The sequence below is a fragment of the Patella vulgata genome, chromosome 5 (assembly GCF_932274485.2).
Source record: "Patella vulgata chromosome 5, xgPatVulg1.2, whole genome shotgun sequence".
Classification (NCBI taxonomy): Eukaryota; Metazoa; Mollusca; class Gastropoda; family Patellidae; genus Patella; species Patella vulgata.
The window spans coordinates 57344388-57372311 of NC_065883.2; the positions used below are offsets into that span (position 1 = coordinate 57344388).

At 34.9% G+C, this 27924-nt stretch overlaps 2 protein-coding genes across 3 annotated transcripts; both read right to left on the reverse strand.

Annotated features, from left to right (window-relative positions):
• Positions 1–1426: 1426 nt before the first annotated feature.
• Positions 1427–11663, reverse strand: LOC126820748 (FAST kinase domain-containing protein 4). 2 transcript variants are annotated; one of them, XM_050548858.1, is made up of 7 exons: positions 11573–11663; positions 7080–8485; positions 6236–6354; positions 5022–5136; positions 2876–2945; positions 2376–2490; positions 1427–1637 (listed from the first exon to the last, which is right to left on the reverse strand). In XM_050548858.1, the coding sequence occupies exons 2-7, from the start codon at positions 8458–8460 to the stop codon at positions 1533–1535; spliced, it is 1905 nt and encodes a 634-aa protein (XP_050404815.1). In that variant the 5' UTR covers positions 8461–8485; positions 11573–11663; the 3' UTR covers positions 1427–1532. The 2 variants fall into 2 exon arrangements, with proteins under 2 accessions (XP_050404815.1, XP_050404816.1); XM_050548859.2 differs by having other exon boundaries at positions 11475–11592.
• A 2884-nt stretch (positions 11664–14547) lies between these two features.
• Positions 14548–27758, reverse strand: LOC126820736 (uncharacterized). Its single transcript, XM_050548834.2, has 4 exons — positions 27599–27758; positions 20437–20599; positions 19182–19823; positions 14548–18339 (listed from the first exon to the last, which is right to left on the reverse strand). Exons 1-4 carry the CDS (start codon positions 27603–27605, stop codon positions 16338–16340), a joined length of 2814 nt encoding a protein of 937 aa, XP_050404791.1. The 5' UTR covers positions 27606–27758; the 3' UTR covers positions 14548–16337.
• Positions 27759–27924: the final 166 nt, after the last annotated feature.

The following is a 27924-nucleotide window of genomic DNA, read 5'->3' on the forward strand; positions in this document are numbered from 1 at the left end:
AGCCTGTCATTGTGTCAACTGGCGTGGTTTCGATCCCCGGTTGTACATGATAAGGAGTAGGGGCGCCTGTCCAACCTTGGGGGTTTTCTCCGGGTCCTCCGGTTTCCTCCCACTGCTAAAGACCCCAACGCGCTAGCGAATTATTGAAATAAAATTAAACAATATGTTAGTCCCGAAATGACGTAGTTTGTGTCGACTGGACGTTAAACCCCATTTCTCTCTCTCTCCATGTTAGCGAGCCAACATCTTACTCCTGGTGTTTATTTGGATTTTTGCCGTGGTTCCCCCTATGTCAGGGGTGTCTGGCAAGGGATAACATATAGTACAGTTGTTAGGATGGGACAAAAACTGAGGTCCTGTTTACACTTTGGTGTGCACATAAAAGAACCCTTGCCTTGACAGTCAACATTTGATATAAGAGTAGGCCATAGTGCTGCTGTCCCAGCAAAATTTTCATCAAAGCACACTGTATGGTGTATGCCCATCTTCATTAGCCCAATCAGTGTATGACATTAAACCGCATTTCATTTCTAAAGTGCACACATTGGATGACTTGACAACAAACGCCCACCCTAGCCTGCAAGGAATGTATGAAACTTCAATATGTATTTACACACACATGGATCCTTAAAGATACATTATGGGAGATTTTTATAGAGAGTTGGCCATTCTTGCTATAACAGTTCAAAAGTAGATGATGAAAGAAGAATATATTGAAAAATTCAGTCAAATTACTTTATTCTGAACATAGTTATCATTGTTGTAATATTTGCCTAGAAATGGTAGCGAATTGTGTCTTCACCTTCGCTGATCGTTTGATTGACAGGCGTTAACTCCACCTACATATCTCGATTATCAAGTAAAGTTTTCAATGGCATACCGAAACGCTTTACAGCAGCCTCGCTAAGTACACTCTATCATTTAGCCTCGATCTAACTGACGTATTTTCATCAGGTTATCCCTTATTTGATTTAATCAATTAGTGAAATCCTATTTAAATCCGAGCTGTAGCCGAGCCATCCGTGGGTCTACAGAGTTGATTTTGGTCTTGTTGTTTAAATAAAGATCTAATTTATAATTTCTATAACATCTGAAGCCTAAATTAAGACTTGCAATAATCAGATTTAGCTCTTGCATAATGCATGTTTAATTAAAAGGCTGTGGGAGAAACTAGTACATTAATTTTGTGATGGATACACTATAGCCAGGTTCTTCATGCATCTTTTTATGTTTAAATTATGTTAATTTTACACATACCAGTTACAGGTGAAGTACATATATTTTGTAGACTTTGTTCATACCATATTTCTGGAGACAAAAAGATCTGCTTCAGATTTATAAGCTATGAACCAGATTGTAAAGATATTTATTCAAATCCTGAGAAGCTGGATTAATTCCCTCAAATAAATTACAACTCCACACTAAATAAAATTGAAATCAATTTTACTGAATAATTTAAAAAATTATTATTTAATCTTATCAAGAAAACAAAGCAAACGTAACATACTATAATTGACCTAAATATCCTATAACTATTCCGAAGATTTTGATTTCGCTACAGCCTCTTTTATACCAGTTTTGATATACCGAATTATGTCCAGCAGTTTAGGTTTACCAGACAGTATGGTGTAAGGAACCTGAAATAAATAGAAAATATGACACTAAACACAAAGTAAAATTATTAAATCTTGGACTGTTAAAAAATAATTTAAAAAGAATAAAGGAAATGAAATGAAATGGGGTTTAACGTCCTACTGTTCTGCTCCTATACTGGGCTAATGAAGACGGGCATACGCCATACAGTGTGCTATGAGGGAAATTTTGCCCGGACAGCGGCACTATCACCTACTCGTATATCGAATTCCAACTGCCAAGGGATCTTTTATGTGCATTGCAATGTATACACGGGACCTCGGTTGTTCGTATCATCCGAAGGACTAGACAGCTGTCCTTGTCAGGCCCTCAGTCCTGCATCACTGTCAAGGGGAAACCACGTCGGAAATAAAAAGAATAAGGTTAGCAGGAAGTATAAGAGAAATATAATTAGTACTATTATTCACTAATAATTCTAATGCTGATCAATATGATAAACATAGCTAGTCTTCGTTGCTGTTAGCAACTGTAGATGTCGGTCCTGTTTAAAGCTACAAGACTGTTTCGCAAATTTTATCCAGTAGTTCTGGTAAACTGGTGTCCAAAAGGAGAGTTAGTGCCATTTGAAATTTCAATTTTAAAAATGCTTATAAAATTGGTCATGCAAATATATCTCTAAGGTGGATGGCATGCATGAAAGAATAAGACTGCCTTTTACTAAATATTTAGGATGCAGAATTAGGTAAATTCCAAATCTCTATATCCCAGTAGATATTACTTACTATAACAACTCTATATCCCATAAATTCTAGATGTCTTATTGTCATTGACATTATTCCAGTCGGTCCTTCTGTTTTCAATGTTGTATCCGAAAAACTCTGAATCTTGATACAAATTCTGCAATTTAAAAGAATAAGACATAAAATCAGAACTATTCATTATATAGAGAATAACATGTATGCCCGGAGCAACAAAATAGTCACCCCTCAACAGTTTTTGTCCATCATTCAAGTGATACGAGGAAGACTCTGTTTTGAAGACTAAAACCCCTTATTTCAAAAATTTAATTGAAACAGAGCATTGCCATAAAGTGATTATTTAAGTTTTTTTTAATTCAAAAATCAATCTTGTTGTCTTTTAAACTGAAAACTACATGACTTGTCAGGAAACTTTCATACTTATCATATTTCTTTATCAAATATGAATGAAACATGAACCTAACACTGAATATAAATAGTTATTAGAGAATGATTGTGTGAAAGTAAAATAATGTAAAACATACTTGTGATGTTTGTCTGTAATATTGTTTAAATTCTGTGGATTTCCATCATCATCTACATACAAAATAGCCTCTGTAAATATATAAATATAGACATAATTATTAACAAGCACCTATTTATTTCCACAAACCAAAGAAAATATAACCGTAACAATTGGAATCTATGGTTTTGACATCAGAAACTTCACTGACCTGTAAACAAGGAAGATAATTCGGATCAAAATATTCTCAAGTTTTAAATTATCAAGATTGTTTTGTAATCCTATTTCATAGCTGACTGACATCAGCACAAGGTCATCAGCAAAGAGCAGATGAGGGAGACAGGTAGTATTTAATATAGGGCAATTATTGCTGCTTCTAGAATTATCTCAGTATTTAGATTATTGATATAAATATTAAAAAATGTAAAATTTAAAACACAGCCTTTCTTAACTCTGTTGGTACAATCATTGATATTCGAAATGGAGTTGTTATTTTTTACCACATAACGTTTATATATACATGTAGACTTAATCAATTCAAATATTGTTTCATGCGTTATGTTTCAATAATTTAATAAGGAGGCCTTCGTGCCAAACTGAATCAAAAACTTTTTGAGAAATTGACAAAGCACAAAAAGAGAGATGAAAACTTTTGAGAAATCGACAAAGCACAAAAAGAAAGGTTTCTTGTATTTGTTAATTAGTCGTAAGAATGAACATATTATCTGCGCTTGGTAAAACATGTTATTTTATTAAATATATTTAGATATATCGTTATGCAGCTTTCTAGCACAATTTCACAATAGTTATTCATGTCCTCTATGCCCCCACCCCCTTCTTGTGTATTGAAACTATGAATGATTCACACCATTGATCAGGAATACTACCAGTTTCAAGAAGAAATTGAAATTTTTTTTTTTATACATACATCAATCATATAAGCATCTCATTCAATATCAAATTGGGTCCACATGACTTATTCATATGACATCAATAGTAGCAAGTGATTTAGTACCAAATGGGCACTGAATGCTATTGAACAAAGTGTTATTCTGTCTGTCTGTCTGTCTGTCCGTCTGTCCGTCACACTTTTTGGGACACAATAACTCTCCTTCTAATTGAGCTAGAATGTTCAAACTTGGTGTAGGTGTTTATTAGGTCAATGCCTTGATGGAGTTCGAAGATGAACATTTTCTGCTTAGGGTAAGCAGAGATAAGCAATATGATTGATGTTTTGGGACACGATAACTTAGTTCTATTTAAGTGAGAGTGATGAAACTTGGTGTATAGTTTTATTACATCAATACCTTGACTAAGTTCGACAATGAGCATTTTCTGCTTAGGGTAAGCAGAGCGATAAGCAATTTCATTGGCTGAGACTTTGGAACACAATAACTCTCTTTATAATTGAGCTAGAATGTTCAAACTTGGTGTAGGTGTTTATTAGGTCAATACCTTGACTAAGTTCGACAATGAGCATTTCCTGCTTAGGGTAAGCAGAGTGATAAGCAATTTGATTGGTCGAGACTTTGGAACACAATAACTCTCATTTTAATTGAGTTAGAATGTTCACACTTGGTGTAGGTGTCAATTAGGTGAATGCCTTGATGGAGTTTGAAGATGGGAATTTTCTGCTTAGGGTAAGCAGAGATAAGCAGTTTGATTGTTTGATGCTTTGGGACACGATAACTTTGGTTCTAATTAAGTGAAAGTGAGGACACTTGGTGTATAGATTTATTATATGAATACCTTAACTCAGTTCGATAATGAACATTTTTTGCTGAGGGTAAGCAGAGTGATAAGCAATTTGATTGGTCGAAACTTTGGAACACAATAACTCTCCTAATTGAGGTAGAATGTTCAAACTTGGCATAGGTGTCTATTAGGTGAATGTTTAAACTTGATGAATATGTAGATGTTCATTAGGTGAATGTCTTGACTGAGTTCAATAATTAACATTTCGAGCTGAAGCTAAGCAGAGCTAATCGATTTCATTTGTCGATGGTTTGGGACAAGATAATCTTGATTCTATCTGATAGAGAGTGATGATGTCATCTATTTATTTTGCAATTTCGGCGGGGGACATCAGCCTCACTGTTGGCTTGTATTCAATAGCATTTGGTGCGAATTATTTACCTCCTTCACTATTTGGTTGATATGTAACTTACCAACAGAATGGCCACCTGGGCACTCAGATGTATTCAAAAATCTATCAGAAGGAGCCATTTTATCTAAAGCTGATAACACAAGATCTTGTGATTGTTTTTCACACCCTACTAATTCCTAAAACAAACAAAATATAAACACAATGTTAAAAGTCTTAACATTTTGCCCCATTTTCAGCCGTTACATTTTTAAACTTTGGGTGAAAAGGGTCTTATAAGGGGGTGGGGTAACAATGATACAAGCGCACCCCCAGCAAGTTGTTAAAAAAGAGCATTTATTAATTGCAATCAGAGTACATGAATATGAATGCCCAGAAGTACAATATTAAAATCTCCTTCCATAAATTAAAATAAAAGATTAAATCTTAATTTTTCACATTAAATCATGATGTAATGCAATCTTGTTAATTTTCCCTTTATTCCGATGGCTGCTCCACTAGCTACGATAATAATAATGTACATTTATATAGTGCTTAATCCATCCATGAGCATGCTCTAAGCACTGTAAGTTAATAGCTCCTGTGGATAATACATCGTGAACATATGCGCCTTAAGTCTAGATCGAAATTGAGCAACTGTTTCTGAACACGATAGACATGTTAAGAAGTGTGTTCTGGCTTTCTGGTCCTTTAATGACTTTGATTAGTAAACTTCTGAATAATCAAAGCCTTTCAAACAATTGATAGTAATTTGGGTCATCATGGGTTTTGATTGTTAAGTTGAATTGATCAATCACACAATCTGCACACTATACACTCACTATAAACAAATGTTTTTAGTATCAAGATGAAGTGGCGTCAACAATCAAAAAATGAACAAAACAAATGACCCTACTTCAGACAATCTAAAATTAACTCAACTAAAATTAAACTGAACAATCACATGGGGAATTTGGTAGAAAAACCGATCAGCAATGCTGAACAAGTCATACATATACCGAATGACGGACAGAAGTGACAACATAAGTCATACTATTACGTCAATTCTATATCTGACTATTACATCGAATACTATAAGCTAATAACATCCATTTACTACCAGAAGTCACAGGCTGAATGACTGGGATCCATAATTTATAGCCAATTCAATCGATACACTATGTATTTAAAATAATTTGATACCAATTTTGGTCATAAAATTGTTCAGATGAGCTGACCATGGCCTTTATCAAAGTTAACATTGTAGTGTAATCTTAATCAGAGTTGTTTGTACCTTACCTTTGGTAAACAAAAACTGTAACTTTCTGGTAAATATGGACCGTTATAAACTGTTACTTTTCTGGCATCACAATCAATATTTTGTAATTTCTGATGGCTTAAAACCATTTTATACTGGTCTTTTAAGATATGAAAAAGAATATTAATCTATTAAAGATACATTGTGGAAGAACAGATAAAGAGCTGGCAGTTCTCACTATAATGTTAAAATTTGCTCCGCTCTGAACCGAGATATTAGCGACCGATTTTTCTGCCTAGTTGGTACGATCAAAAACATAGTCTTGATCATCTATTTTTTGATTTAATCATCAATGAGCGTTGAGCAGAAGATCCATTTCAAATCCAGTGACAATCCGACTTATAAGATGACATCAAAAATTGATTAAGGTTTTTTCATGTTAATAAATGTCTTGTTAATAGTTTATATAGCATTTCAGGCCTAAAGAAAGACCTGCAATACATGTAGATCAATTTGAACAAGTGAAACTTGATTGAGGAATTAATAATTTGCCTGTGGTCAACATTCTATTGTTAATTAAATTGAAGTACAAGCATCATGTACAAGTAGGGGGATTGGAACCAATCCACTTGACTCAATGACAGACCTTCTTATCCAAAATGCATGTGTTAATCCTTCGGCCCTCCCCTCCCAATGATTTAGATAGATTACAGTACATGCATAAGACCCTTCAGCCATACAGGTTACTGTCATTCACAACTGAACAGTGTTTTATTATTGCTACAATAACTCAGTAGATGACAGTCTATTTTCAAAATAGTCACAAATAGAAATATATATTTCATATATATATAGACCTATATTTTTCAAATTATGATTGCCTACCTGTAGAATTGCCATGAGATGTAAAATGCTTTAAAAAAGCAGGATTTAGAATATCTTTAAAATGCTTTGGTTGAGCTTTCTGTAGAACCACTAAAGACCAAACAAAATCTATCCTGTCTGCAGGGTTAGTTAATTCTGTATACTGCTGTTTAAATAAAGGTGGTAGACGTTTATAATCTAGTCTTGCTAATGCCAACAAAATATTCTTCATAACAATTGGTTTATCTGGTAAACGATGAATTTCGTTTTGACGTAAGTCTAATGTTGTGGAACATTCATATAACAATTCTGTATCTTTCCACCTTAAGCGACCAAGAGATATTATAATTGAACATATAAAATCTATTTTTCTGGAACCTATATTATGTAAATTCTTAATTTCATCACAAATCTTGTTCAACAACTGTACATCATATATACTTAAAACTCCACAAGCATATAATAACTTTGACAACTGACTTCTAGTTAGATTTAGCCTCTCACATTTATTCAAACGTGTTACCACAGTCTTTAGTAATGCATCTTTACGTCGTGGAATTACACATGAACTAAGTATGAAAATCACTTTATATAATTCAGTTACTTTCATTTCAGGCACTAAAGATAACAATTGTTTTTCTATTTTTTCCAACCCATTCATATTGTTTAAATTTGCAAATAAATACATAACAGAAATAAGTTCATTTGGTTTTATCGTTACATTGGCACATTTGTCTTCTAAAATATTTATAATCCTATCAAAGATCTGTTGCTGGTCAAAATCTTTCTCTTTATAATGTTTATAAGCAGTGCTTAATTTAATGAGGTCAGATATGCTTAATTTATCAATAACTGAAACTAAATGAGACTGCACACGATGCTTTAAATCGAAATTAGTTATATTTAATTTGAATAAATTCTTTAATGTGTTTATCCATATGTAAGCAGGAATATCATTATTTTCCAAATCAAAAAAAGAAAAAAGATTTTGAAGTCTATGATCTGTGAGAACCTGTTCTATGCTATCAGTAGATGACACATTCTGTACTTTTAATTTGACACACAGCACTGTAAGAAATATATTAGCCTGCTCTATATTAGTAATGTTGGTAGCTTCATTTAAAAGTTGATCTATTGTCATGAATTTCATTGTTTCCATAAAGTCAGACAAGATTTGAGTTTTCTTCATGTCTTCCATTTCTGTCTGATTTATAGATACAGAATTAACCGGAGGGGAGAAAACCAAGTTTATGTCATTTAACACCTGACTGCTTTGACCAAGCAATCTTGAGTTTGAACTAATCTTGCATTTAGTCATGGCTACGGCCGGTACAACATTTATATGTTGCCTGAATCGAAGGTTCCACCATAGGGACGACAAAACTCGTTTCGACAACATCATGGACTTTTCTTTTCACCAGTAATCCCTGGAACATATATTAATCAATTATTAAATATAATATGCTTTACATACAAATATTACAAACAGGGGCTTGTCAGCATTTGTGGGAGCCGAAGTGGTTTAGTGAGTAAGATGCTAGCGCACTAATAAGGAGGTCTTAGGTTTTCTTCCAGTGTTGGCTGATGAAATTCTTCAGGATTTACTGGCATGGTTTCTTTTTGTCAGGTGTGTAGGATTAAGCCCCAGACAAATAACAGTGCCCAGTTGTTTGGTTGGGACAAAAAGAGGTCCTGTATAGGCCTACACATAGGAGAGCATGTAAAAGAACCTTTGACAGTTGAAATTCTATATTTATTATACATACATGTACATTAAGACTTAAGAGTAAGCTGTAGTGTCAATGGCAGGACAAAATTTCCCTCATAGCACACTGTATATGCCCATATTCATTAGACCAGTTGGTGCAGATCAAAAGGAGTTTAGCCCCATTTCATTTCCTTCAAGCCCCAAAATGCCCAGCAGCAGCAAAGCCATCATCGCCACCAAATAATAGCTCTGGTCTAAAATCATATCATGATAACCACATCTGCTCAGCAATTTTTAGAGAAAAAAAATCCAACAAACTAATGTATCTAGGCCTAACCTAACTAAGATTTATCTTATGGCATAGTCTTTGAGAATCAATACAGCATTAACTAAGCAAAAACCATCAAATTTTTCTTGAAAAACCGGTTGATCATACTCGATCATCGATGCGATGGTATTTACTGTCTGATTCATCGTAAATTTTAAACGGATTTCTTCGATTATGAACAAACTACTTAACGTTGGTTATTATAAACTTACCTGTGTGTTTGTAATGAACTCCCGTTCGATAAAATCCATTGCACAACTAATTATCACAACGATGAAAACAAGTTCTCTCTTGAAAAATTGAAATATCACAAACTTTTCCCAGAGAAAAATACCAATATGGAAGATGGTTACGTCACTCTGCGGAAGATATCATTTCGTATTAGGGGTGACAGCATAGGAAATTCAAGTACAATTACGACAAGAATCCATGACCACTCGGACCAAAGACCACTCGGTTCAAGATCAGTCGGACCAACTGATAGACCACTCAGCCCAAACAAATAGACTACTCGGACCATACAAAAAGACTATTCGGACCCAACAGAAAGACGACTCGGACCAATAATAAAATGTTGTTTTAATAAATTGATAATTGCGTTTGTTTTAATATAATTACTCGAACCAATAATAAAGTGTTATTTTAATAAATTGATAATTGTGTTTATTTTAATATGACTACTCGAACCAATAATAAAGTGTTATTTGAATAAATTGATAATTGTGTGTGTTTTAATATGACTACTCGAACTAATAATAACGTGTTGTTTGAATAAATTGATAATTGTATTCCAAATCGCAAAATATCGAGAACCACACTTGTAGTCACGTTTAAAAAGGGGCATATAAACGTCCGGTCTTCGTATTATTATGTGCTGTATATATTAACGCATCAAGGGCGGATAACTTGAAAACGTGTCTCCACCCCCACCCCCCACCCCCCATATATAGTAACCCAGGGGTTAGTGGGGTAGAACGGAATGAAACCACTGGGGATACCGCGAATGTGGAAAAAGTAAAATTAGGCTATCAGACAAGAACAGTATACCCGTATATGTAGAAACTGTCAAAAGTCTGGACATACCGAGTCTCATTGCAAGAGTAAAGAAAAATTAGATTGATATTTTTTTTTGGCACCATTATTAATTAATTTTAAAACTAATCGTTGATTTATTTTCCGTACACAAAATTGAACCAAACAACTCTAAATATAAGAATTCCGTATAAGAATTATTTGCTTCTTTGTATTGTGATTTAATAATAAATAAATAGCATATTGTCTAGCCTTATAATATAATTTAATTGGTCCGACTGGTCTTGTTTTGGTCCGACTGGTCTTAGTCCGAGTAGTCTTTGGTCCGAGTGGTCTGGATACCTACGACAATTGGCATTGAGTTTGAGCGTTCGCACACATAACTACCCGCATTCCTGTATTTAGTTACCGTCTTTTACATTCTAGTAAAATCTCTGCAAATTTTATAGCTTTACTTTTTGAAATATTTTGTTCTAATTATTTGATTAGCGACTCGGATGGGATTATTTACTTTTGAACACGCATGCCGCACAAACACAACTATACATTCGTTTTACGGGCTTTATCACACTTCGGTCAAAACTGTCGAATCGAGAATTAATGTTCCGCTTCTTACGGGGTCATACGGGCTTAGTAGCATTATATACCCACCCGGGCACCCAATACGGCAATAGACACGCTGAGGGCTGCCGCAACACGCTTAAAGATGTTACTGAAGCGGTTATTATTCGATCGAAAGAATGCGTATAAAATTAAAAATACACTCAGAGAATTCGGAGGTAAGCTTCATGATCCTTGTTAAATTATTTATAACATAAAGAAGATAGGATATTTATAGTTTATTCATGACTTTATTTTTACGAGTATCCGTGCAATCAGTGATATTTTAATTGTGAAGAAAATTTGATAGACTGGCGATCAATGGTTTCCATATAAATCTCCTATGTAATTGCCTTCAATTGATATTTTTCGTCGCCCAAACCCATATACGATCAAAATGATCGCGCTGTCAAACTATCTTTCAATGTTAACCAACCCCCGCAACAGGTATATTGGATTCGACCATTACGTCACGAAGACATTGTTGACATCGACTCTGTCGAAATTACAAGTAAATTTTCAAATTTTTCAAGAGAGAAATTGTTTTCATCGTTGTGATAATTAGTTGTGCAATGGATTGTATCGAACGGGAGTTCATTACAAACACACAGGTAAGTTTATAATAACCAAAGTTAAGTAGTTTGTTCATAATCGAAGAAATCCGTTTAAAATTTACGATGAATCAGACAGTAGTACTCGTAACACGGTGTTACAGTTACAATATTATACGGTGTCACTTTACCATCACCTTCAAATATATGTTTATTTTAAACCCGCTGTTGTTGGCACACACCACTGCTGGTCGTTGTATGACAATTTACTATACTATTATTGCAATTTGCTCACCACTAAAACTGTAGTCAATTGTCGGTAAAATCCATAACCTTGCGTTGACAAATTAAAGTCGTACTTGATTTTTCACTGTCGCTTACGCAGTTTTCTTACAACCGAATTAAGTTGTCTTTCAAAAGCTGAAAGAAATAACTCTTGCCAACTGGATTAAGAGTAGACAGAAACACCGCTGCCTGGACAAAATTTGCCATAGTGCAAAGTAGGACGTTAAACTCAATTCCATTTCCTTTATGGTTGGTGGACACAAAAACGGCACAGCTAAAACGTCATAATCATGTACACCACAGTTAGGGCAGAGCACTCCAATCTTAACAATAGTTTATAAGGATAAAGACCACAATCTTTCTAACAATATCTGTTGGTTCTGTGTTTGGAGGGGGCGGACCCAGAAATCTTTTAAAAGTTGTTCAAATTTGATAGTCGCAAGCTTTTATAAAGAAACATTTTCGACTGATTTGATACTATACTAGAAACATAATTTATCTCTAAAAGATTTGCTTCAAATCCATCTAAAAACATTTTAATCGGAAGAAAAATATTTTGATCAATTTTCTCACAACCGTTAGCCATTACATCAAAACACGAACGGTTAAGATTAGGTCTCTACTTTCCATAATATATATACAATGTATATATATATATAAACCGATATCAAAACTGACATACTTTTATTGGAAATAACTATACCCGATACTTTCGTGGGAATGTATTTAATGTTTTTCGGGGGTTTAACTAGCGGCATGTCTCCTAAGCCCCAGGGATTATTTTTATATGCCCCCATTTTCATGTGGACGTATGTTGTCGTCGACCCTGTCCGTCCGCCCACAATTTGTTTGTGGGCACTCTACGGGTCACAACTTTTATCCGATTTTGATGAAACTTGAAATATATATAGGTATATCTATCAAAGATCTCGGTTTGTTTCGATATTGGTATGTATCGGACCATAACTTCTTGGATTATGGCCCCTGATGTACGATAAATCACGTTTTTAGCTTGTGGACACTCTAGAGGTCACAACTCCGGTCCGATTTTGATAAAACTTGAAATGCATGTTTATAACCCAAAGATCTTGGTTCCTTTCGATATTCGCGCATATCGGATAGTAACTTCCTGAATTATGACCCCTGATTGTACGAAAAATCGTGTTTTTAGCTTGGGGTCCCTCTAGAGGTCACAATTTTTATCGGATTTAAATAAAAAATGTTTTATTATATAACCTTACACACTAATGGTGGTTGAGTGCGAATTTCGTGAAAATAGGACCAAAAGTCCCCTTGTACGCAAATAGTGTAAAAATATGGTATATCAAGGTTGTGGACCTTCTAGAGGTCACAATTTTCATCAAATTTTGATGAAATATGGAATGCATGTTTTATCCCAAAGATCTTGGTTCCTTTCGATATTCGCGTATATCGGATCGTACCTTCCTGAATTATGGCCCTTGATTGTACGAAAAATCGCGTTTTGAGTTTGTGGTCCCCATAGAGGTCACAATTTTTATCCGTGAAAATCGGACTAAAACTGACGGACATACTGGCCGCCCCTTGTACACAAATAATCTAAAAAATATGGTATATCAAGGTTGTGGACCCTCTAGAGGCCACAGTTTCTATCCGATTTGGATAAAATTTAAATATATGTTTTTACCATAAAGATCTTGGTTCCTTTTGATAATCACACATATCCCAACGTAACTTCCTGGATTATGGACCCTGATTGGCCGAAAAATCGCATTTTTAGCTTGTGGATTCTCTAGAGATCACAATTTTTTTCCGATTTTAAAAACCGTTTAGATATACAAATGTATCACCATTCCACCATAATGAAGGTTGAATTCGAATTTTGGGAAAATCGAAATGAAACTGCCCGACAAAATGGCCGCTCTTTGTACGCAAATTGTGTATAAGTAAAGGTTATGGACCCTCTAGAGGTCACAATTTTTATCCTATTTTGATGAAACTTAAAACATATCTTTATATTCCAAAAATCTCAGTCCCTTTTGATATTTGTGCATTTCAGACCACAACTTTCTGGATTATGGCCCCTGATTGTACAAAAAATCGTTTTTGTTTTTAGCTTGTTCTCTGTCCATCTCTTGCAAAACGTGGGCGTATCCTGCCTGGCAGCCGCTGGTTTTTCTTTACAAACGAAGATATCATCCTACTTTAGGCTTATATTTCGACACGGCGCCTCCTTTCTAACTAGGATCTCGGAGTTGGTAGGTCTATATTTTTTAATCTTATTCTAAGAAGTCTTGAGCAGAGGGGAGTGGAAACACCGAATCTTTTTCGATTTTCTAGCAAATGTTATACATTTCGATCTTGAGATATGAAGAGTGCCGCGCAGTTGCCTTTCAATGTGAATTGACACTGCGAAAGTCTAATGAATTAGATCGATCACTTAAAAATATGCTTCGGCCCGCGAATGCTCTGAATTTGTGCTCGTGCATAAATTTTGTACTTTTTTATATTAACTGTATGTTGCCTTTCGACGCAATCAAATTCTACTATATTAGTCTATAGCATATATTGGCCACAGACTTGTGCTGTATAATTTTAAAAATAAATGTTACGTTCGAATATGTGTTTATTAGATTACACAACATTCGTGGATGAACTCGATTTTCGTACAAATCGGACTGTAACTTCCCATTAAAATTGCCCATCACTTTTACACAAACATTGGCAAAGCATTTAGATGACACCAAGGCACCCGAGCCTCTAATTTGGATGAAACTTAACATATAATGTTAAGTATCAAAATATCTTGGATGCGTTCGGAGAGAGAGACAGAGACTCTACTCATTGTCACGTACAAACACAATCTTTGCACGACAGCGAAAGTCAGTTGAAGACAATTCAGACTGAATAATGCGGCAATTATTTTACAGGTCGTGATTTTTCAGAAATGCCATAAATGTGCAGGGCGCCAGTCGCTGATTTCGGGAGTAGAAAGAGAAGATTAGGTTTTGATTTATTAAAACTTTTTATTTAAATGAATACGTGAAAAAAAAAACAGTTTAAACATGAACACAAAACATAACGGTTACATTTACACGAACAATTTGATTTCATATATAATATTAAACATTGTTATCATGAATTAACGATATATGGCGAACAAATAAAACAGATTCCCTTTGATATAATTTGTTATAAATAAGCGACTATAATATTAAGTGATCGAGCACGATTGTGCTGTTTGAAACAATCATGTAAGGTGATACATGTATGCTTATGGTGGGTGATCTACATACATATTTATATATATTATAATACATCTTATATATAATTAAATCTCATTATGCAAATTTAATACAACGAACTCCTATTGTATACAAACAATTATTACCTACATAAAGATATACCTTCATTGAACTTTATGCTTTGTGTACAGTATATTATGTTTTCATGATTATGCACATATTTTTGTGAACTCAGCCGTGTAACTTAAACGGAGACTTTAAATTAAAATATATTGAACTTTTTATAATAGCTGTTAACGATTCTACCAATATTTACCTTAACATAGCTGCATAACCCATATCATAAAAAAACCCTCGCGCCATTTCGAATAGAAATGAACAGATAAGGTGTAAATGATTTACATTTTGTTTTATCATGCCTTAATGCCACCATTTGACATTTTTGTCAACTTACTAATATTGGCAAGGCATGGTATTGCTATAAAACGATTTACATGTAAAACTATCATCAACAAGAAATAATCCAAAGTTCAAAATATATTAGAAATCTACAATGTGCTAAATGCAAGAATAACATTTAATGTATAAAACAGTAATAATAAAATTCACTGTAACTTTTTATGAACACACAAAAAAAAGAGATCCACAAAACCCAAAATTTGGAATGACAATAAGTTCATCTAAATCATTTATTAGACGCAAAAAGTGTCATGCATTCTTAAAGTGATTCGACTTCATCGATTTGGTGAAAAATAAACTTCGGTTTGATCTGTTGATTATTTTTTCGAAGTGGGTATTGGTGTTCATTAAATTTTAGGTCTACCGATAAATTCAAAGTTGAGAAATAATTGATTTTGTGCTCAACAGTCCAAGTTTGCATCCGCTGTTTTCTAGCTTGCAATTTTAAAATGTTAATCTGACAAATAATTATGTTCACCAAAAAGAAAATGGTTCAATCACTTGGTTTTGGGGGGTTTTTTTATTTTTTTTTTTTTATAAAAGTCCAGCTTTCGTGTAACATTAAAGTTACAATTTCATATTTACTAAGAAAGTCAAAACAATTATTTCTATGTCTTTTGCTCAATAGGTTATCAACTCACTATTATACGACCATGGGCATTATTTCCCACCCTTAAAAATCATTGACACAGGAAATAACACAATTACCTCCCTTGTTTTCCTATTATCTCCATGGAATAGCTATGTTTAAAAGTTTGAATTTGAAGCTGAAAATGATATTTTTGCCAATTTCTCAGCTGGCAATAGTGAATTATAGGATTAGGATTATTCTTTAACAAGGTAGGACTGTTTATGGATACCATCTATTTTAAGGCTTTATTTTAATACATTTTAAAAATATAACTTAAAAATATGAAATTGTAACTTTAACTATGCTGGTGCTTCTGTCAGTATTATATTTAATTTGAATTTAAACTGACCCAGTTTATTTACATAATGAAATAACCATGTCTTTAAACAGAACCCTTGAGATATACAGTCCCACGTAATAGAGAACTAAACTAGATACAAAAGAAAACAACAATCCACAACTTAAAAATTGTTTCGTCTAAAAAGTCCAGAATATGGCGTTTTACCGAGAATTTTGGGTAAATAAATGCTACAGAAGAAACTGGCACCCTCCTTGGATGTCAGTTTTTCCTGAACATTGATTGGGTTTAAGAATGTTTGTTCAGGTTTGAAGTATTGTTGGAAATTTTGCTTTTCATTGTCATAGAACATGTATTTTCCAGACAACGGCAACGTGTTGATTTTTAACTCAAGTCCATATATCACTGTAGGCACGACAACCTCATGAAAGACATTATATTTAGAAAACATATCCAAATACGTTGCAAAGGTAGCACTGTATTGTGTTGGAATATAAAAAACGTCGGAAAGTCCAATAAAAAGACCGTCATCAAAGTTGGAGTTTTTAAGCAGATTTTTTTTGAAAGTGAAATACGAAGTCACAGAAGGAATACGCTGACTTTCTTCGGATATGTAAAGCACGGCTTTGTTATAAGCCGTCTTCCCAGCCGTTGAGGACCAAGCCGGCCAGTTGTTCAGTGTTTCTGTGGTCTGCTGGATTGGACTCAGATATTTACTTTGGTCTACCCAAATTCTATCACGAGGCATGGTTTCGATGGTCCAAGGATTAAGCAAGGTTTCGCTGGTAATCATCATATAGCCGCTAACACGGTATCCCATTTCCATAGCTTTTGACAGACATCGATAATTATAGTAACCCCTTTGGACGTTGGCTTCCACAAACGTAAAGGGTTCAGTGAAAGATTTTGCAGACTTTTGATATGATGAGATATCACTTCCACAGTAAACGATATGAGGAAATTTTGATGCATACAACATATTCAGATTTGGGATGACGTCATAAGATGTATCCTTGAACACAACCACCAAAACAATTTCTGGGAATGTCGGCTGCTCAAATGATGCCTTGTTTAACGAGAAATCGGACCGGTCGCAGAATTTGAGGATGCCCTGAACACGGTTCCAGTAAGAGCTAATGATGTATTTGCTATCATAGTACATTGGAGGAAACATCTCCCCTGCAGTAAACATCAGACTGGTTACCTCTGAGGAAGTATCTTGGTTTGGCTGGGAATTAAGTTCGAATTGCATCATAAAAGGTTTTCTTGTGGGTTCTTTATAATTGAGTTTAGTCAAATCATTAAACCAGGCTTTTATTAATTCTACATCCGACCCTTTCCAAAATCCCTTTTTATTCATATCCTCTGTCAGTTTCACTGCACACGCAAAAAACTTCAAAGATTGGTCGCATTTCCATTCCAATAAAAAGTCCACTAAGTCGTGGGTCATGAAATACAACATGTCTTCATCTTGGGCGTCTTTTACATAAGAATGCGAATTTCTCTTTTGGAAGGCATTGGGTCCGAAGAATCCTAAGTTGGCATCAATTTCCCACATGAGTCTTTGAATCCAATAACCACGCCATATATCAGTTACTCGGAACGTAACGGATGTGGGGAGAACCAAAGCCCACAAAACGTCTTGAAGGAAAAGGGTATTCTGGGAATTAAAAGGCACCAAAACTCCAGGTGGTAAGATGGCAGGTGGGGCATATCCATCAAATGATACATTCAACATTTCGGTGGTCCTCTTTCGTGTTAACCGGAAAATAGCATCCATATCGGGATCTCCATTGACGACTCCCTGTTGAATGGATGGTGTTTTAAACACACCAAGCTCATACTTATCGGTAAAATTACCACCAATATATCCAAGTGGATAACCTCTGGGCCATAAAGTAGGCTGGCCAAAATGTCTATAAGGGTTGAAGATTTTTCCACCAGCAAATTTCAAACCAGACATTTTAGGTTCATAAATAAAGTGCTTCAATAAATCCAAAGGTCTGTTGTCGTCGTCAGTTTCATATATAATACGAGCGCCATGAGCAATGGCGTATAGGTAGGCAGCGTTTTTTCTTGAGTAAGACTTGACGGGAAGGAGGTTAACTGTTTCAAATCCCAGTGTTTTTTGTTTCTCTACACTCAAGTAGTGGCAGTTTGGAAATCTGAAAGAAACAAAAGTAATTCAATAATGTTTGCTTTAATAGAAACTGCTAATCACCAGAAGCTTTGTTAAGGGAGAGGTTGCGACGAGGGTGTAAGGTAAGGACGCCACAGTCATTATTTTATACTTGAAATAATTATAACCATATTTTAGTCTAATTACAATATTTTTATGCCATTGTCTTATACGCAGTATACCCTCAAATCCCCTGACACACAGTGTTTACTAGCACTGTATATGCCATATTATAAAAACCCATAAAACTAACCACTCTTTCAATATTTATTGGGGTTTTTCGCTTCTAAATATTAGTTATTTAATTCAAACCAGGCTATGAAATCGATTACCTTACGATAAAATGAAATATTGAGTATTCAAAAGACATAAATTTACAGTTTGTTTGTACCAGTAGTAAAGTATCTGATTATTAGTATTGAAAGGCATTGGGTCCGAAGAATGGAGTATTCAAAAGACACACATTTACAATTTGTTTGTACCAGTAGTAAAGTACTGATTATTAGTATACATTTGTTTCATTTCTTGTCTTTTTGCATTCAGAGATGCATTCTGCGCTTTTGTGTTTGAGTGTGATCTTCAGACCATGTCTTTAAAGCCATTTCGGACCATCTTCACATGTTTGAATATAACTACAGATCAAATAGTGCAGTTTGAATGCCATTTCCCGAAAGTTAACACCAAGTGTTTATGAAAAGAAAATAAAGTCCAATTTTCTCACGGTTTGGTCCAAACACTAAATAGCCATTATGTGAATACTAATTTTTAAACATTACTATTGTACATTAAATATTTTATTTTTAAATAACTTATATAGGAGTGTCTTACGTCCAATCAGTTGGTGTTTTGGTATCACCAGCTACAACAACTTGCCATCCTTTTAGTTTAGCTAAGAATTTAACATCTTCAGTTGGGTACTGGATGGTTGTTATAATTATCCATTTATCACCTGAGCCGTTCTGATCTCCAACAGCCGTGTTACTGCCAATAGCTGGGGTATCAGCAATTACTTGAGGTGCGTCCGGTCCAGTGTTCTGTCCCGCAGGTTGTGGTATGAATCGGCTTCTAGTCCCTAAGTTCATCTGATCATTACCTTGCTGACTGTTCTGGTTGTTCTGGGGTTCATTGCCACTCTCTCTATTAGGGCTAACCACAGTGGCTGATGGATCATTTTCTTTAAATAACTCGGAACTTTTTGGTTCTTTTTTGTTTAGCTCAAAATCTATCATGGATTTGTACAAACGTTCGCCGCTATTGCCTGTACCTTTCTGTCCAATAGCGTCGGGTATTTTGAAACCATTGTCTCTATTATTTGTAGTGGCAGCTTCGTCTATTCGGAGGTTCTCTTGTTTAGGAATGACATCCATCCTAGGTCTAGAATCCCCGTTATTACCCTGAAACTGTCTAACGGTTTCATCAAAGTTATTTAATCTGTTCCCCTGCATTCCTTTTAATATCATATTGCGTTTTCTGAAAATAACAAAAATATGTACATGTACATGATTGTTTATTAGATTTTATAAGATCTTCAGCAATGGCTGGCTTTTCGTCCAAGGTAATGAACACCCACATGCTAACTGTAGTGAAAAACAAGTAACACCAACAATTGTGGGGGGTGCGCAAAGGGTCTAGGACCTCACCAACGTTTTTCGTCTAGTACTACAGCGTTTCCACTGACAAGTTGGAACTGTGGGCAAATTAGTGGCCCATTAGTTACAAACCGAAATTTCTTTGGTTCATGAAAATTATTTCTTAATCCTCGAGTTACATTCCGGTTATGTTATACTGGAAATGAAATATACGGGTCACCAAACCAATCCCTAAATTCTCCAAAATAAAAGACACTCCAATACCCAATTTATTGGAAGGCATGTTATTTTACAAAAGAAAAAAAAACAAAACTTTTTTACATAGGCATGCTTTATGTGACGTTATTGTAAGACGTCAATCCATATTCATGTGCTACCAGAAACAGCTTAAGTCAAATACTTCAACTTTCAGAATATCTAGGTGGCCCCTGAATGGCCAGAGGGTTGTGCGAGTTAACGTACAACCAATAGAAGTGTACTAAAATGAAACTCACCTTTCAGTAAAACGATTAAGTTGTTGTTTGTGTCCATCGACACTGGGTGAGGTAAACATTGCCCAATACACGAAGAGTATAAGAAAAGACATGACAACAACTGAAGAAATCCGGTAATAATTACATCTACACCTTCCACCTCCTCTTTTCATTCTATCCGAACCTGTCAAAAATACAATATATCATCATCATATACGTGAAAAGTTTTATTACGCCCGTAAAGCCTCTCATCAGAAGCCGTATTTCAAAACCCTGGAGGTATATGCATATTGCGTACTTTGTAACTATAGATGTAAATACAGATATATATATATATATATATATATATATTATATTATTTCTATCGGCGTATTGATTCTGGCGATATGAAGGATCAAGTTAAGGGTTGGGATTTCTTATTTTACTTCCATTTAAAATGTCTTGGTTTATACTCAAGATAATAATAACTATGTATTTCTATAGCGCCTTTACCAGTTGAGTACAACAGCTCAAAGGCGCTGCTGGAGTCTGACTACACATGGATATATACAATAGAGGGATTGTCTATGGATATGCCTCTTTGAACAAGTTTGTCTTTATTGCACTCGTGAAATCATCCAGAGATGGAATGGATCTGATGTTGTCTGGCAGTGAGTTCCATAGGGCTGGACCAGCTGCTGCAAATCAAATCAGTTTCGTATTTGGTACACCTTTTGGAAATACGACCCGCTTGACTCCGCTAACGAAACCCTTAAAACGCACTTGAATTTTACACCATAATCCTATATAGATAGTAAGTTACTACAACTATTTTTTCCGATTATTTACTTATTTGGGGTTTCCAATATCATAAATAATGGCATAGTTCTAAAAGTGAAAAACTCAATATTATTTTAATAGCACGCAACCTTAAAACGTGTATATAATCCACTCGCTGTATAATATTTTTTGTACTAGGCGAGGACTAACATTCTTCAGCTATTTATACAAACACAGGTTTTTAATATGGGTCATACTCAATCTTTAACAAATAAAAAGTGCACTAGGGTAGCGCTATTAATCTCCAATTATTTGTCGAAATAAAATAATTTTTAAAACGTTTCATACTCAATCCAAATAAATTAAAGAAATCATAGATTTTTTCCCCAAGTATTCAACGAAAAAGGACATACCCATTTTTTGCAACTTTGTTCGCGATATTGAAAGAGATTTAGCCAATGAAAAACTCCCATTCAATCGGTTGATTAAAATATCAACGCTGTAGATCGTTACACGCGTAATGGGGAAATTGTTGAATTTCGTATTCGGATGTGAAATATAATGCCATATATAATATAACGAAATATAATTCTTCCAGCATTGTTATTATATTGGCGCCAATAACACAGACCTTCATGTAGAACACATTATACTTGAATATGGCCAGGAATCGATCGATCACGATAACAGGCTGTTTAAAAATTGATTAGGGAAGTAAAACGAGATCGATTGCGAAATATTTCAAAAAGCTTACTGTTAAGAAAAGACATGAAATGAAATATGGTTTAAATCTCGAGGAACTTTCTCGGTCATCACAGGGATCGAACACGTGACCATCAGGTTAGCGAGCAAACGTCTTACTCACTGGAAATTAAAAACACGAATTAGAATTCAATATTGGTCAATTTCAATCTATATGGTCTTATTGATGTTATTATCTTAGCGTGAAAATGTGTGATCCTATTATCCAATATTTAAGACACAATAAACATACGAGGACTGGTTGAACAGTTCTAAGCCTGAAAAGTATAGATCAATTGGGTTGAAACAAAGTTTTGCTACCAACAAATACAATCATTGAATGAAGCATAGACTTGAGAACTACAAATGTAGTGGTTATTATTGTCTTCGTACCAGACCACCTTGCGAACTTACCCATTGAAATTAACAGAAATGGACAAAACTAGCTATAGGGCAGTCATCAAGAACTTATCGATAACGAGTTAGGAATGACAAAGTTTCTGTAAGATGGGGGCCCAAAGCTCTCGACTACGGATAAGAAACGTGTCAGATTCTTGACCCCCCCACCCCCGGCAATCTGAGCCGTTTTACGCAGATTCTGATAGGTTTTGGACCGATTTGTAACCATGGATGAGACGCGTTTCCCAAAATGGAAAAGAAACTAGTCGGTCGACATTTTCCAAGTAATGATGTCGAAGGGTACTATGTAGAAAAAGAAATGGAAACCATCGACTTTGCACAGGTCTTTCACATTTTTAGCCAGCCCTCATATTATTTAAATCACTACACGACTCGTGTATTTTATGACCCTGCTTGATTTGTCCATACGGCGCATACCGGCGGGAGCGGAGAATATCACTTGACCGGCGTACGGCGTTTGCAAACCGGCTCACCTATCGGCGGAGAAATCAAGCAAGCCCAATGGTTTCGAGCGCCATTTATAACGACCAAAGAAAAACACAAAGATTTACAAACGACCCCCCCCCCCCTTCAATTATATAATAATTGAACATGCATAATTTTATACACCCTCATATTACATTAATATATGCTTTTAGAACCTTTTTCGTCTATTTTAAGGTTCCAAAGAATAGAGCTATTCCCCTTAAATTAGCATGGGTTATATTTTATTCGGTAAGAAGTGTTAAATCATTTATTTGACATGCTATAAACATGTGTATTGATGAGTATATAGCATAATGAGTATTTCAATAATTCGCTTGCGCATAGGGGTCTTTAGCAGTGGGAGGAGGACCAGGGGTAAAACCACGAGGTTGGACAGGCAACCCTATAACTCGTGTCACGTAGAAACGGGGAACCGAACCACACAATTTGACTCAATGACAGACCTTATGGTTTCACGCGCACGCGGACACTAGATTCCCCCACCCGCCTCCTTAGGTTATAAACATATTTTTTAAGTTTCATTAACATCGGATAAAAATTATGACGTCTATAAGAGTGTCCACAAGCAGAAAACGTGAAAATGGGCTTATATAAATGAATATAACAATGAAGTATACCTTAAACGATACGTTACTCCCTAACGCCAGGTTTACACAATCGATTTTTCTTCCCAATTTTGGAATATTGAATTTTAGTCGGCAAATCGTGATGATTTACCAACAATAAAAGCAAACTAGCATATGTCTACCTTCAGGCGACCTTGACATTTAAAATAACAAAATCATTATATATACAGTGTTTTCTTTTTTTAAAATTATGTGCGACATGCCTTGTGCAACATATGGCTATATTATAAAGAAAATAAAATGAAATGGGGTTTAACGTTGTAATGTTATGATAATGATATTGTAAAGAAAAATAACTTGGTGATAAATATGATTGGAGACTATCACTTAAATATCTATTTAAAACAATTCTTTTTAAAAAATATAAATTTATATACACAGAAACCATTATACATAATTAGTTTCGCAATTTTGAAATAACTCCGAATGAGCGCTAAGTCGATGCATGTAAGAAATTTGATCTCATAGTCAATTATGACGAATATATTTATTGAATAATATATTCCAATTTACACGACGTTACATCTGAAACAAAAACCAACACAGTTTCTCTCAAAGTGTTAGGATTTCGCTCAGTGATTATTTTTAATCAATTCATTAATAAAAATAATAATAATAAAAAAAGTATTAACATTTCGCTCAGTGATAATTTATAATCAATTCACTATTAATAAAACAAGCGGTTGCCAGGCAAGATACGGCCACCTTTTGCAAGAGATGGATAGAGAACAAGCTAAAAAAAACAAAAAACAACAATCGATTTTTCGTACAATCAATGGCCATAATCCAGGAAGTTATGGTCTGAAATGCGCGAATATGGGAAGGGGGGTGAGATATTTGGGATATAAAGATATAATATAAGTTTCATCAAAATCGTGACTTTTAGAGGGTCCACAACCTTGGTATTACATACTTTTACACTATTTGCATACATGGAGCGGTCATTTCGCCAGCAGTTTCGGTCCGATTTTCACGAAATTCGAACTCAACGGTCATTGGGGTGTAACTCCGATACATTTAAACTTTTTTTTTTAAATCGGATAAAAATTGTGACCTCTAGAGGGTGCACAGGTTAAAAACGTGATTTTTCGTATAATCAGGGGTCATAATTCAGGAAGTTACGGTCCGATATGCGCGAATATCGAAAGGAACTAAGAACTTTTGATTACAATCCTACATTTCAAGTTTCATCAAAATCAGATGAAAATTGTGACCTCTAGAGTGTCCTCAAGCTAAATACGCCGTTTTTCGAACGATTAGGGGCTATAATCCATGATGTTATGGTCCGACACATGCCAATATAGAAAGGAACCGAGATCTTTGGGAGAAAGACCTATATTTCAAGTTTCGCCAAAATCGGATAAAAATCGTGACCTGTAGAGTGTTCACAAACAACGGCGACGGCAAAATACGTCCACATGAAAATGTGGGCGTATAAAAATAACATTTAAAGATGGGTCCTTCGTGGCACGTCCGTTCACAACCTTCGACGTCACGCGTGCAGACACTCCTAATCGTCGGGCTGTCGATTAGGGAAACCCTTACATTTTTGTCCTGTATGCACTCTATGGGTATTTTTTTTTTTTCAGGGAAACCAGTATTTTTCTAGTAAGATTGGATATTGCTACTTTCCATATATACCAAAATTGCTATACTTTTATTGGAAATTACAACCCGATAAATACTTTTCTGGAAACGTAGCTTTAAAAACATATTAGTAATTCATCAAAGGTCCAGTCGCGTGAACAGCTGATTCACAAATATGCAATTGTATTATTATTTTCTTCCGTTACAACGAGAGAGTTTAACATCTGAACAGGACACACCGACAATAATATATCGAGCATTTCCGAACTACCACTCGAATTCTCTAGAAACTGGATTTGATATGCACAATTATATCTAACGAATATACGTGAAATATGTCACTTCGCTTTTAAACTGGAATTGTTTTACAATATCTTCTATTAGTCATTATAGTTAGGTTGATTTGTCCCCTACAAAGTAATTATAACCAACCAGTATAAAAGTGTTATTTGGTATGAGGGTCAATTGTTGGATTATATTTAGGGGTTAGTATGTTATCACTATTTATAGGTCTGAATCAATAAAAAGACTGAACTGAAACTTTATATGTCCGCAAATAAACCTGAGAACCTACAAAAACTTAAAACTGAGAAAACAACGTTCTATGTTTAAATAGTCCGATATATAACCTTCACAAATATATAGGCTATATATATTTTAAAATGAAATTATGTGAATGTTCGAATGTCTTATATAGGCCTATATCGTAGAAGATAGAACATAACACTGACTCAACTCAAAATGTCGGGGGCCTAGGACCTGTAATGTGAAATATATATATATATATATATATATATATATATATATATCTGGGCCATTAGTTTTTATCGCATCGCGTATTGTAACATGTATAAATAGCCAATATAACTAAGATTGAAATTTACGCTCTATGGCTTTATTATAAAATAGTATTATAATGTAATTTATTATGGTTATACAAAAATATATTATAATATAATATTATAATATAATTTATTATGGTTATACAAAAATAAACAGGTCAAATTCATTTATGGGGGTCATAGTTCTCCCGTAGCTCTACGAATACGGCATTCGTGGTTGATGTGACTGCCATTCGAGGTCCTGTCCCTAGCTCTGAATAAATGGGGACCAGTCAACCATGATCGCCCAATAGATCCCATGAATTATGACGTCATAGCAAATAAATTAAGTCTGACATTGAGACTAGTTCAAAGAATGAACTCCTAGGCAAGTTGAAATGTATAGACATGCTAAATCGTTATCCAATAATCCGCTTGTTTATATGGGTCTTCAGCGGTAGGAGGAAAGAGGGAGGGCAAACCGGAGAAACTCCACGAGGTTTGGGAGGCGATCCTTCTCTCCGTCACATTATAAGTCTAGGAATGTAACAAAAACACGGATAATAAAAGTCCGTATTTTATGATGTCACACAAATGTAGGACATTAAACGCCATTGTATTCATTTGCTTATTTATGAACTGTAGCGCAGGTTTATAACTGTTTTGCTGTCTGTTTAAACTTGACAGTTCCCTAGCTTGTATGAACACACACCTTTTTTAAAAAGGCCTTAGAAAATCTTCAAATAAAATCTTATTCAAACCGAACATATAGGCCCCATGATCATTATGTCATAAACACGCGTCGTAATTACTATAGTTTCAAATTCAAATTAAGTGTGGTTTAATGGTCTAGGTCAGGGCGAGACATTAAGTACTATACCGGTATTGATACTGCACGAGGACGATAGTCCGCTGTCTATTTCTATTACGAAATGTCTTACACGATACTATTTAAGGACAATGTTGGTGTCAGCCATTGCTACATATGTGAATGAACTGGTTAAACACATTCCAAATATAATTTAACATTGCTACGGTAGATGAGTAACGCAGATTTGAAGAAACAGGAAGTGAGGCAAAAAATGGAAAACACGTACAGGTTATCCTTACATATAACTTACTGACGTAACGAGCGATAGAAGATACACGGTCGATTATCAGCTCACTGCTAATTCCTTTGATTGAAGACGAAAAGTTGATATATTAGACTATCGGGTATATCTGACAATTCATAAAACGAACTGACTGTCACGAGATACGAGAAAGCGAGAAAGATAGAAAAAGTCAGTGCATTCCCTTGTTTTTTATTCAGGAATTTGATTCGATGTAAATATGGAATCAAGACAATTTTTTTTTACAAAAACGTGCTAAAGATTTTGGTTGATCGGATATGAAACAACAAAAGGATAGTGTTGTATATGAATATGGCTGGGAGTAACGAATATTCCGGAGTAACACACAACCTTATTTTGCACGAGCAGGATGTTCAATCCGATTTAATTTAATTTGTAGATATACATGTAAAGAATCAACCAACTAATCTTTGTCACGAAACGTATGTTTCCTATTGCGCGAATATGAACGACTCCATGTTGAAATTGATGTGCCCTACCTTTTGAATGCTATATATATATTTATTATCTTGAAACTGAAGTGTCGCGTGTAGTAACAGCATCACAGGTGTGGCTGGTTTCGACACGATCACTACTGTTGACAACAATGAAAAACAAAGCGGTAACTTACCTGGCATTCGTAGATCTGACTAAAATTGTATCGCCTATTCCTCGTTTATAAACCAACCAATATCAACACTCATTGATTGGTAAAATAATGAAATAGGTCATAACTACGTAACGGTACAAATGCAAGATAAACCAAGAAGGCCAGGGTGAAGATATAATAATAATCACGTGACCATTTCTTTACATACCTGACAAACAGTCAGCCATGCATTACCATTGATTGATTGTTTGAATATCAGGACGTAAATTAGCTTAACATTTCTAATGAATTAATCGACTGGTTGATCCTGTATACTGTTGCTATAAGCAATAATGGTTGCTATGGGT